At 40.5% G+C, this 12,511-nt stretch overlaps 2 protein-coding genes across 2 annotated transcripts; one reads left to right on the top strand and one right to left on the bottom strand.

The window, feature by feature from the left end:
* The first annotated feature begins 3,080 nt into the window (after positions 1–3,080).
* On the top strand, positions 3,081–7,655 carry cfd (complement factor D (adipsin)). Its single transcript, XM_084742674.1, has 5 exons — positions 3,081–3,217; positions 3,622–3,778; positions 5,049–5,190; positions 5,323–5,613; positions 6,683–7,655. Exons 1-5 carry the CDS (start codon positions 3,154–3,156, stop codon positions 6,860–6,862), a joined length of 834 nt encoding a protein of 277 aa, XP_084598800.1. The 5' UTR covers positions 3,081–3,153; the 3' UTR covers positions 6,863–7,655.
* LOC146311205 (GTPase IMAP family member 8-like) lies at positions 7,119–10,595 on the bottom strand. Its single transcript, XM_084742673.1, has 2 exons — positions 9,773–10,595; positions 7,119–9,093 (listed from the first exon to the last, which is right to left on the bottom strand). The coding sequence occupies exons 1-2, from the start codon at positions 10,575–10,577 to the stop codon at positions 8,381–8,383; spliced, it is 1,518 nt and encodes a 505-aa protein (XP_084598799.1). The 5' UTR covers positions 10,578–10,595; the 3' UTR covers positions 7,119–8,380.
* Between the last annotated feature and the right edge of the window lie 1,916 nt (positions 10,596–12,511).

The raw sequence follows: 12,511 nt of genomic DNA, 5'->3' as shown, positions 1-12,511 counted from the left end.
ACACCAGCCAAGGAGCCGAGGAGTTTCAGTTAAACAAACATTTCTCAGAGCTGCTCTGGAAGCAGAAACAAATCCTTGGGCTGAGTTCTGTGCAAGTTTGTCTGGACATGAAACATCAAACTGGTGCCAAGCAAAGTTAAAAGACAAAAGGTAAAGACAGGTGGAAGTAAGGGTGTAATATTTAATTCAAGACACAGAGGGAATTGTGCACAACACTGCAATTATGGTCTTTACTCATGTGAGCGCTTAGCTGCATTAAAAAAAAAAAACCCTTCAGCAAGTGACATCCTGACCTGAACTGTGTGAGACATGTTAGCAGCTGAGAGTTTTATGAGCTGCATCATCTTTGACACAGAAAACATGCTTTTTGTCATGTCAGCATCACGTTTGAAAAATACGTTTTATCAGAATTTGCGTGTTCCTCTGCGTCTTCAGACTGGAAGATGTGGTTCCCTCTCTGGATGTTCTGGGGTCCGGGGGTGTAATAACTTATCAATCTTTTGTCACCTTTCTAATGAAAGCCTGGAGGGGGTGATGTCTGCTGTCTGGTTCTGCTCATGTCTGGGCTTTTTTTCTTTTTGTCAGAAGCTGCTGGAGACAGAGAGGAATTCCTCCACATCTCCTACAGCAGCGATTCCCAAACTAGGGTTGCAAATTTTGTGTTTTTTCCTTAACCAATAGTTGAAAACGCTAACAATTGATTAATCATTAATAATTTGAGCACCTTTTTTTGTAGGTGAGGTTTTTGAGGTGGGACAGGACAAGACGCTCAAAGGACTTCATTACCGCAGAGGTCAGGGCAACAGGTCTGTAGTCAGTGAGTCCTGTGGTCATTGGTTTCTTGGGGACAGGGATGACAGTGGAGGTCTTGAAGCAGGCTGGCACATGGCACGGTTCCGGTGAGGTGTTAAAAATGTCTGTGGAGACAGCTGATCAAGGTGGAGGGAGACACAGGGTCCGGTCCAGCTCCAGGATGGAGAGGGGTGTCACTGTAGAGGAGGGGCTATGGAGGGTGTGGCAGAAGCGAAGAGAGGTGTCGCTGTGATAGGCAGGGGGGCAGGGGCAGCTCCTGGGCTGGTGTCGTCGGGGAAAGTGTCCGGTCTGTCCCACTGTCTTTCAAAGCGACAGTAGAACTCATTCAGTTCGTTGGCGAAGTGCAAATCATTGATGGAGTTGGGGGCTGCAGGTTTATAGTTTGTAATCTGTCTGAGCCCTCTCCAGACAGAGGCAGTCATTGGCTGAGAACTGTTGCAGGAGTTTCTCAGAGTACTGATGTTTAGCATCTCTTACCGCCTTGCTAAACTTGTACTTTGACTCTTTAAACCTGTCCTCGTCCACACTCCTGAACGCTTCCTCCTCCTCCTGAGTTTGGCCATGAACCGCAGGCTTGTCATTGTTATATCTCACCTTGATGCATGATGGTACACAGCAGTGATGTATGACGTCACAGCCTCTGTGTACTCATCCAGACTGTTGGTGGCAGACCTGAAAACATCCCAGTCAGTACAGTCCAAACATGCACAGCCTCACTGGTTCACTTCTCTGATGTCCTCACAACAAGTTTACAGAGCTTTCAAAGTAAGATTTAATGCAGATATCGTTTGCAGGTATCTATTTTGAACCCAGCTAAATCAGGTTGTAAGCAAAACTGAGTTTTTGAATTAAAAGCCATATTGTCTTCATCTCCATGTACATTATGATTTTCAGGACTCACAAACAAACAAAGATTTGGATGATCAAATTGTGCTTTGCACATCTCTAACATCTCAACATTTGTTCTGATGCAAAGAGAGTCAAACCCATCAAGATGTTTCATCTGTTTACTGATGACTTAATTCAACATGTTGTCTTTGTTCAAGATTATTAGGATTGCATTCTTTCAATGCAAAAACATTAATAGGAACCCTGTCCATCTGCAACAGAGGGATGCTAAAATTTACATTCTATAATCAATATTAAGCTTCTGAACAACCCAACACACATTCTGAACCCTGAATTTGAGGTGTTGCAAAATTCATTTAGTCCATCCTCCTTTAAAATATTAAATAGCTACATAATGTAGTATTATATGATTTTGTTTGGGGACTGAGACATTATGATCTGTTTATTTATTATCTGGTTTGAGAATCTTTGATTTTATTTTATTAGTTTTTTTATAGTATATTATCTTAAAGAATTACTGTCTCACACTTCATGTACTTTTAAGCACATCTGTGCATGAATGTATGATCTATGCTCTGTGTGTGTGTGTGTGTGTGTGTGTGTGTTTGTGTTTGTGTGTGCATTGTGATGTTGCTGGTAACTGTTTCATGTGACTCAGGACGATTAAGTATATCTTTATTTATCTTATCAGTATGTTTCCCTTTTTGTAAAATCATGTCACAGCCGTGCTGAACTGTATGTCTTCTATCTTCACGACACGCTTACAGGAATTTGTGCATGTTGTGTTTTTACTGCACAATGTAATGTTTGTGCACAATTGTGGAGTGGTCAAGTGGGGAACAATTTGTGACTTACTGTATTTGTTTAATTAAAGCATGACAAATGCACTTACTTGTTCCACATTGGCCACGTTTCATATTTTCCTTCCAGACTTACGGGAAGAAAAAGACAAGAACGTCCTCTTCCTTTGAGTGTTATGTTCAAGCGCGCAAGGTCATTAACTTAGAATTATGTAACTTGGAAATAGGTCATTAAATTACATAAATAGTGAAAGCTGCTGCACCATCTCTGATGCTGTCAGTAAATGTACACACTTCTGAAGTGTGTTTGTCTGTAGTAAACAAATGTGTGCATCTTTTTTCCTCATCTAAACTTCACCCAGTAGTGATGCAAAAGTGAGTGATGTGAAAAATGAGGAACATGCAATAGTCAAGGATGAATTGTGTGCTACTTTGTCTGCAGTTAGAGACTAAATAAGAAGAACTGTATGGATGCAACATCATTTTAAGTGAAGGACGTATCAGAATAAAAGAGGTCAGTGAAGTTGTTGTTAGTTTTCCTGTTTTTCATCGCAGGAAACAGGGAGCAGGAAGGTCATTAGACTCCCACTTGTGTCTCGCACCTTATCTACTTGATTTATGTTTCCTTTCTTTCAAGTGGGAGCCTTTAAAACACCACAGCTTCTGGTTTTGGTTTAGTTAAACCGGCATCATGTTGTCACAGAAGGACGCTCTGGTGGCTGTTGCTGTTTTTGTTTTTGCCCTCATTTCACACAGTGAGTTTATTCTAACATTGTTTCTTTAATTATTATTCTATTTAGATCTAACTTTAGATTTTGATTGTATTATTTTGTTGCATTATTGTGTCACTAATGAAAATGTCACATTTTTCTGTAATATTTTTTATTTTTTGGTTACTTGCTGATAAGTTTGGATGCTTTTTTCTTGACATGAAATGTTAAAATGCCCTATTATTATGAAAATACTTTGCTAATAACCCTCTAAATATGTATGTAATGTAACTTGCAATGCTCTTTGAGTGTATGTTACTGCACACAGCCATCTTTTGCAGCCAGCTTAGCTTATTTTGAAAATCCTCTTTGTGGCAGTGTGTTTTGATTATTCCAGGTGAAAGTTGCTTATTTTGAAAAATCTTCCCCGTGTATTTTGATGATTTCAGGTGAGGGTATAATTGGTGGAAGGGAGGCAGTGCCGCACTCTCGTCCATACATGGCCTCCATCCAGGTCCCAGAAGGAGACTCTCTGAAACACGAGTGTGGAGGGTTTGTGATCGCAGATCAGTGGGTGATGACTGCAGTGCACTGTATGCCAACAGGGTGAGGCATCCGTCTCCTAATCATTTAGTCTGTAATGTGCAAAACAGAAATGACTTTAGCTGTAGATATATTCTGTGTGAGAGCTCATGTATCGTAGATTTTGTTTGTGGGATTTCTGGTAATATTATCATAGTTTGTCTTTTTTTCATGAGTAATTTCTTTGATTGCCTCTAACTACATAATTCTGCATTGGATATTTTATTATATTATCAAAACATGCAGCTTTATTGTTCAAGGAATGTCCTGTTTTGTGGTTATTTAAAGGGACAGCTAACCCCAAAATCACTGAGTCTATGGTCAGTGAGTCCTGTGGTCCTTGGTTTCTTGGGGATGGGGATGATAGTGGAGGTCTTGAAGCAGGCTGGCACGTGGCACGTCTCAGTGGGCATGAGTGGAGAGGCTGGGGGGGGTTGGGGGGGTTGGGGGGATGGAGCTTCTGGGCTGGAGTAGGTGAAGGGTGTCGCAGGGGATGGAGTCAGGTCTGTCCCACTGTGTTTCAAAATGACAGTAAAACTCATTCAGTCATTTATGGCATGTATCCTCCACAGCCTCGCTGGTCTTCTTTGATGTCCTCACAACAGGTTTACAGAACTTTACCTTTCTGTCTGTATGCAGGAATCAAGCTGTGAAGCTGAAATGAGCATGATAACTAAACGTTTTAAGAGATGAAAAGAAAGAAGAAATTTGCAAATATTATCCTGGCAAATCTTTTTTTAACCTAAGTCATAAAAAAAAGGAACAACAACCATTTTGGATCACCAGGATTTATTTTCTAGCTTGCTTCTCAGGGCTTCCGTGCTTTCAAATGCATTTTTGGAGTGATAGTTGCTCAGCTTGTAAGGACTTGGCTTAGGAACTGAAAGGTCACAGGTTCAAGTCCTGCTCAGACTAAAGCACGGAGCGTGGAGTGGTAGCTGAAGAGGTGCCAGTTCACCCCCAGGCCCCTCGCTCTGACATCTCTCCGATCTCCGATGCACGTCTGTAGGTCCTGTTTGTGCGTGTGTGTATATTTCAGGCCTACGTGAAAAATCTAATTTCCCCTAGGGAATTAACAAAGTATGCTTTCCTCTTCTTTCTTTGGCATTTTGAGCACCACAGGCCGAGTGCCACCTAGCTCCATTATATTCCAGAGAAGTCAGACATCTTTACAGCCGATCTTGGGGAGAACTGTAGGTCTGCCATTAATAGAAACGGGAAATGTGTCATCATATTACAGTATTTTGTTGCAGATTATTAAAGTTTGTACAATATTACTGCACTCTTTTCACAGGCCAAATGGAAGGAAAGTAGTGCTGGGCGTCCACTCTCTGAGTCAGCCTGAAGAGACAAAGCAGACATTTGATATTTTGGAACTTCACAATCACCCAGACTTCAGCATGACAAATTATGATAATGACATTGCTTTGATTAAGGTAAGTGGATATTATCTGTAAAAACATTATATTGTTCAGTTTTGGAGAGCAAGTCTTCAACAGAACTCTCAGATGAATACGATGAACACATAACAGTCAATCCTGGAGCAATTTTCTTTGTGATTTTTGCAGTTGGATCGTCCCTATAACGCCTCTGAAGCCGTTCAGTCGGTGGAGTTCCTGCGAGCGGGCGGCACAAACCCCGACACAGATGCAGAGGTTGAGACAGCCGGCTGGGGAGCCATCGATAACCTGGGGAACAGACCGGACAAGCTCAAAGAGGTGGTCGTGACTGTGGTCAGCTCGAGGCGGTGCGGACGCGGCGACTACTTTGGCTCAAAGTTCACCAATAACATGATCTGTGCGCATAAAATCTGCCCAGAACCTTGTGATCAGCCACTTAAGAAAGAAGACAGCTGTGATGTGAGTTCCTTCTCATCTTGTGAATGTGGTTGTCTGTATTAAAAGTAGTTTTTAAATTGAAACATTGGTTATATTCTCTGTCTTGAGAAGTACACAAATGGGTTCATCTTATTTTTTTCTGTGATTAACTCTTAAATTGTTTCTGTATGCTGGGATACAGTCATTTAATAGGCTGTGGGGGAACTGTTTTTTTTTTTTAAAAAGAAGATTTAATATGTTTCTCCTTGAGAAATAATGAATTTTCATAACTTTTAAAATCAGGCATTGAATGCATGTATTCTGGAGGATGCACTGCCCCCAAAATGGTTATGGAGAAAACCAACTAATGTTGCTAAGCTCACATAAACATCACATTCTTTGCCGATGCTAATGTTATTATCCAGCTATGAATAAGAACTGAAGAGTTCCAGGTGTAGAGACGCACGAAACCTTATGGAAGTATTTTGTCACAGCAAATCTCAAATTCTTGCTATTTGAAAAAAATCTAATCTTATAAGTTCTATGTAAGTAAAAAAAAGTATGGAGGACCAATAAAAATCAAAATCACAAATAAATAAGATGATATGCAATTAAATGCACCAATAATAAATGTTGGGATTAATTCGTTTATAAAATATGACATATTCTGTATTTACTTAGCTATTTATGACTCCCCCTATTTATTTACTTTCCCATTTAATTTTCCTTTTATTCATTAATTTATTATTTTTGATTATGGCAGTTTAGGTCCTCCATAACAGAGCAAAATCCAAACCACTTCCCCAACAGACACTACTGGAATTCTCAGATGTCTTTTCTCTTCGTTTATGGCACTAATGTTAGCATGCTAGCACTCTAAATTGGTCAACATGGTGAACGTCATACATGCCATTGTGAGCATGCTAGCCCCGTCATGTTAGCATGTAGCTCAAAGCACTGCTGAGCCTAAGAAGCTACAGCCTCACAGACACTCTTGTTACATGATATCTAGGTGTGTGCATTTGTTTTCGGTTTCCTTTCATTTTCATTCAGTGCTTTTTATCAGATGCAGGTTTGATAACTAGTTTCCCGTCTTTTTCTTGTCTCTCAGGGTGACTCTGGAGGTCCTCTGCTCTACAATGGCATTGCAGTGGGCATCACTTCCAACGGAGGAAAGAAGTGTGGCCTGATTAAAAAGCCTGGCATTTACACCGTCATCTCCCACTACACTGAGTGGATTGACAACATCATGGGTGTGCAGCCCGCAGCGCCGGAGGACACCAGCAGTTAAATAAAGGAGAGCAGGCGCTACAGTTTTTAGCTGCCGCCATGTTTCCACCGCAGTCCTGCTCTTGCTGATTATTCTGCAGTGATATTAAACTCATACGTTGGACAGAAGTGTTGCTTTCTCATTTGTAGCTAATGCATGGCTCTAGATCTGCAGTGTGTTGATCTACAATCACTTGTACAAACTGATTGACCACAATGATATATTTCAAATAACTTTATAAAGGAATCAATAAAATAGAGCTGATCACATTCAGATGTCATGTCTGTCTTCTTCAGTATATTTTACCATAAGCATCAGATGCATTAACAAAGATGTGCAGAAATAAAACACGTTAACATGTTAAATTACAAGTCTTTATATCACAGTAAATCATAGACTGATCAGAAGGAGTTACACAACAACTGCTATAATGAAATCTAAACAATGTTTTGCATCAGTCTTGTTGTTTTTATACAGTTTTATCAGTTTGTTGGCAGCTCAGTGTATCTATGGATGGTGTTTGAGAACGCAACTGTTAAGCAACCAAGTAAATCTCGTGAACTTGTCAGATAAGGTCTCACACCAATGTCTAAAAGTAAACAAAATCTGCAGCTGTGCTTCTTCTTTCCTCCTCTCTGCTCTACACAGATAAACATCAACAGGGATAATTACTTCTGTGTCCTGCTCTTCTGTTTAGTTTGGAAAATCGCCACACCACCACCATTTTCTTTACAGTAATTCACAATTTAAAAAAAAAAATGATGTGCTAACCCATCTTAACTGGCTGTCCAGGCTGGACACAAATCTCATTTTTTTTAAAACAGAATAGAGATGTAATTTGCATTTGATTAATTTATATTCTGTTTACACCATTAGAAATATAGAACACACCCCCAGTGCCAAAGCAAAATCATAAAAAATATATATTTATATAAAATCAATACATATGCATTTCAATCCAGTGCAAACTCCTTGCAGGACTGAGTCTGCATAGTTTGATCATCTCTTCTCTGACACCATTTTAAAGGACCAGCGTGTAAAATTTTGTGGCATCTAGCAGTGAGTTTGGAGCTTGCAAACATCTCCACCTCACCCTCCCCTTCCAAGCATGTGGAGGAAGGTTATTAGTTAACTGAAAATAAACTAAAAACTAAAATTAGATGTGAAATTCAGTTAACTGAAATAAAAACAAAAACTAGCCTTAAAAAGGACTAATAAAAAATTATACTTGCATCTTTGAGTTTTAGAAACCCTGATAATATGTTTTTCAAAACTTGTTGACTCTAATATGATCCAAATTTCTCTAAAGAAAACAAGCAAATTATCTCAACAAAAGATTTTACCTTGGCAAAATTTGTTAATTTATTTCAAAACTTAAGGGTTTGAGTTTGATTTAAAACTCAAAACTCAAGTGAAGGCAGTTGCCTTTAAATTATGAGCTTTCTCAGCTTTTTCTTACAGTGCGGAAACTAACTGAAACTAAACTGAATCGAAAACAAAAATTTAAAAGTCAGCAAAAATAAAAACTACAAAACAAAATCAAGCATCTCTTAATAAGTAGTTCACTTCCAAAGCCCCCTCCTTCCTCTCCTCTATCACTTTCCTCCACTCCTGCAGCTCCTGCACAGAAAACCTCCTAACTGAGTAGGAGCGTCCTCCGTGTGAAGCCACCAGTTTGTTGATTCCTGAGAGCAGATCCTTCACCTGAGGATAGCTCAGAGCATTCTGGGACTTTGTGACATTCAGCTCATAATAACGGCTCCCGCACTTCTGGATGAGACCCTGCAGGGTTGGATGGGCCCCGGCCACGTAGTCGTCGATCTTCTGAGGCCTGTGCTGGTTGCCGTCGAAGCGGACGAAGAGGACGATGGTGAGCTCCGTGAAGTCCCGTCCAAAGATCCTCTGCAGCTGCCCGAGCATCTCGCACTCGCCCTGGGTGAAACGCCCCACCTGGAGCACCAGCAGGAAGACGTGGGGTCCAGGTAGGGACAAAGCCAAGCAGTCCTTGACCAGCTCCAGATTTTCCACCTCGTCCTCGTCCCACAGCTCCGGGGTGTCCACCAGGATGAGTTTCCTCTCTGCTGCAAACACCTCCTTTCTCTCACAAGACAAGGTGGGCTGAGGGGGTTCGTGACCAGAGCCATTAACTGAGTATTGATTACCTGCTCTCTCTAGAATTAGATTCAGAGCAGAAGACTTCCCGCTGCCAGAGAGACCCAACAGGATGACAGATGTCTTCTTTGTGTCATCATCTGAAAGCCAAAAATGAAAGGAAACTGGCTGTTATAAAAAAAAAATTCTTGATCAATTAACTAGTTGTTTGGTACAAATAATGCCATAAAATGGTGACAGTGATGTCCTCAAATGTCTTGTTTTGTCCACAACCCAAAGATATTCAGTTTATTGTCATATAAGGATCAAGAAAACATAAAATATTAACATTTGAGAAGCTGAACTCAGAGAATTTGGGACATACTTTATTTTGAAAATGACTCAAAACGATTAAGCGACTATCAAAATAGTTGGTGATTAATTTAACGATAAATTAATCGATTAATCGTTGCAGCTCACAAGATAATATGTAGAAAATAAGAATAACCACTGACTTATAAACACACATCTGGCCATCTCTGAATCATGTTGAATTTACAAACTTTAATCTACTTTAATCTTTAATTACTGTTTTGTATGATGTGTAAAACTGACTCTAAAACTCTATCACCCCCTAGTGGGAGAAGTTGTTGCATCAGGATATGTGAAAGTTGAACTTTATCTGCAGTTTAACAAAAACTGTTTTATGGACACGATTCTGAAAACTTGAAGCTCATGTATCAACGACTCCAGGGACAGCTAAACTCGATTTTCAATTTTCAGTTTTCAAAAAACTGGAACAGCATAAAACTCTAGAAGCAACTAAAAAACAAGTCTTACCATCAGTGGCACTCATCTGGAGCTGCAGCATGGCTCTGTGGCTGATCACAGCCTCCTCCAAGCTCTCTCTTTTTGTCTCATATTGCTGTTTTTCAGCTGCCTCCTTCTTTCTCTCCTCAGCATGTTTTGCCTTCAGCTCCTCCATCTCCTTGGCTCTCCTCTCCTCCCGTTGTTTCACCAGCTGCTCAAAGGCCTGTTCCTTCTCCTCGGCCTCTTGCACCTTCTGTTTCAGCATCTTCATGGCCGAGTCTTCTGTGCTCCTTTTCTTAGCTTCGGCCAGCATGGCTTCCGTGTAGCCGGTCCCACCGCTTTCAGCCAGCATGTAGTCGACCATCTCGAGTAGGGCCAGCAGCTCGTCACTCGCTGCGGCTGATGTGATTCTGCAGTATCTTCCTTCGCACGTGTTTATCAGCTCCAGGAGGGCGTCGTCCAGGGTGTCAGCCACCTCTCCATCTTCCAAAGAAAGCACCACCAGGTACTTTAAAGCTTCAGCTCCAAAGTGCGCCTGCAGAATCTCCATCATTCTTCTTTCTCTCTTTGTGTAATGTCCACCCTGGATCATCAGCAGAAATGTACTGATTCCATCTGTGCACGACTTGAAGCAGCTATCTATTGCCCGGCTGATGCCCTCCTCTGTCATGTCTTGTTTTAAATCTGCATAGTGCAAGCTGATGGAGTGACCATCCACTGTCAGGTCACAGACTTGATTTGATCCCAGAGAACTGAAGCTTAACTGGAGATGTTTATCCTGCGGCAGAGACTTGAAGGAGACCCATTGCTCCACTGTGGATATGACCACCATCATCTGCCTCCTGTTAGTTACACCATCTGCCAAACAACACAGATATTACTTGGAAGCATTTTTACTGTACACAACAAGTAATGACTTCTTTTTTAAACCTACTACAAGAAGTCTTAATTGATTACTGATGCCTCTATATGACCTACACAAGACCCTCTGCAAGAAGATGAGCTATTTCTATATAGTTGTTCTTAATGCTTGCCACGTGGTTGGATTCTCTGTGAAATTAGATTAAACACGCCTGTGTTGAAATTTTCCCAGGCAAAGTTACAGTGAGTAATATGCTAGTCAATTCAAAAAAGCAGAGGGAGATTTTTCTTTAGATAATTGTATTTTTGATGTTATACTTTGCAGTTATAACGGGGGACACACTACAGCTTTGTTGCACAGGGGCCTCCGAAAGAGACAAAATATTAAAGTTCCCTGTGGTAGCTTTAACATTACAATTTTTGTAATGAATGGACTGCAAACCAGTTGCATCTGTTACAATTACAACAATTCCAAAAAAGGTGGGACATGCACATGTCAAATGCAAATAAAAACAGAATGCAGTGAAAATGATCTTTGACTTACATTCAAATGCATTCAACACAGTACAAAGACAAGATATTTAATGTTCAAACTGATAAACTTATTTGCTTTTTGTAAATATACATTCATTCTGAGTCTGATGTCTGCAAAACATTTTTTAAAAAGTTGAGAAGGGGAAACAGAACGCTGTGACAATTGCCTTGTCGAAGGATCGAGAGACGTTCACTTACTTTGTGAAAAACTGAGTGGCCTGCCTGCAGTCCAGACCTGTCTTCCATTAAAAATGTGTGGTGCATTATGAAGTGCAAAATATGACATCAGAGACACCGGACTGTTGGGCACCTGAAGTCGAATATCAAGCAAGAATGAGAAAGAATTTCGTTTTCACATCTTCAACAATTAGTATCTTCAATCCTTCCCAAGACCCAACTTTTTTTGGAAAATTTGCAGGCATCAAATTCAGAATGAGTCAAATAATGAAGTTAATCAGTTTGAACTTTAAATATATTATCTTTATACTGCATTCAATTGAATATCAAAACGTATTTGCATTATGGTTTTTTTTTATGTTTTACCCAGTGTCTCAAAATTTGGGGTTTGTAAATGAGTAATTCATAGCCTTGAATATGTAGAAAAACACACATTTTAGAAAAGAGCTACTTACTGTGCGACATGTCTGTCAGGTCTGAGATCCTTGTCAGCTCAAGATAGTACCTGAAACTGGATTCCCCAGCCTGTGAAACAAGCATTATTAGGGCAAAGAAAATAAGATGCTTCCTGATTGCTGCAGTTCACGTGTCACCAGCAGTTTTGTGGTCAAGGAAGTGAATTCCACAGAACAACCTAAGGATGAATGAGCTACCAGGACCGTGCATCATTCTCGCGCTTCAGGTCATGCTTGAGCTCTACCAAAGAATTCTGTTCCTCCCCTCTCAAGCATTGCTTCACTCACATATAAGCAGTCCTTCTTAATGCATTTGTGCAAAATAATGTTTCTAAAGTGAGAATACTGTCTTTGCTCTGTCACACACACACACACTCACATAAAGTTGTTTTAGTCACTCAGGGGGATGTAGCATTAACTTGCTTCATTCCCTGGAGACTTACCCTAACATAAAACATAACCACTACAGACCACCTAAACCCAAGTCTAACTCTCATCAAAGATAAAAGCCACTTTCACTTTTACAGTTTGGGCATTTTCAAATTCCTAATCGGCTGGCCAAGTTCAATTTCCTTTTCCTTCCTGAGTCTATCAAGTTGTTGCTCTCTGCACAGTGAAGCCAGTCAGAGAGGTACCCTGTTTGTTCCTTGTTCATACACCTGCTGAATCAGCCTCTCTGCAGTTTTTCAGCCAAAACAGGTAAAGTAGTGCCATGCTATGCAATACAATGTGAGCCAGCGTC

This window comes from Lutjanus erythropterus, chromosome 18 (genome assembly GCF_056507025.1).
Source record: "Lutjanus erythropterus isolate fLutEry1 chromosome 18, fLutEry1.hap2, whole genome shotgun sequence".
NCBI classification, from domain to species: Eukaryota; Metazoa; Chordata; class Actinopteri; order Lutjaniformes; family Lutjanidae; genus Lutjanus; species Lutjanus erythropterus.
This window is presented reverse-complemented; position numbering and strand designations above follow the sequence as displayed.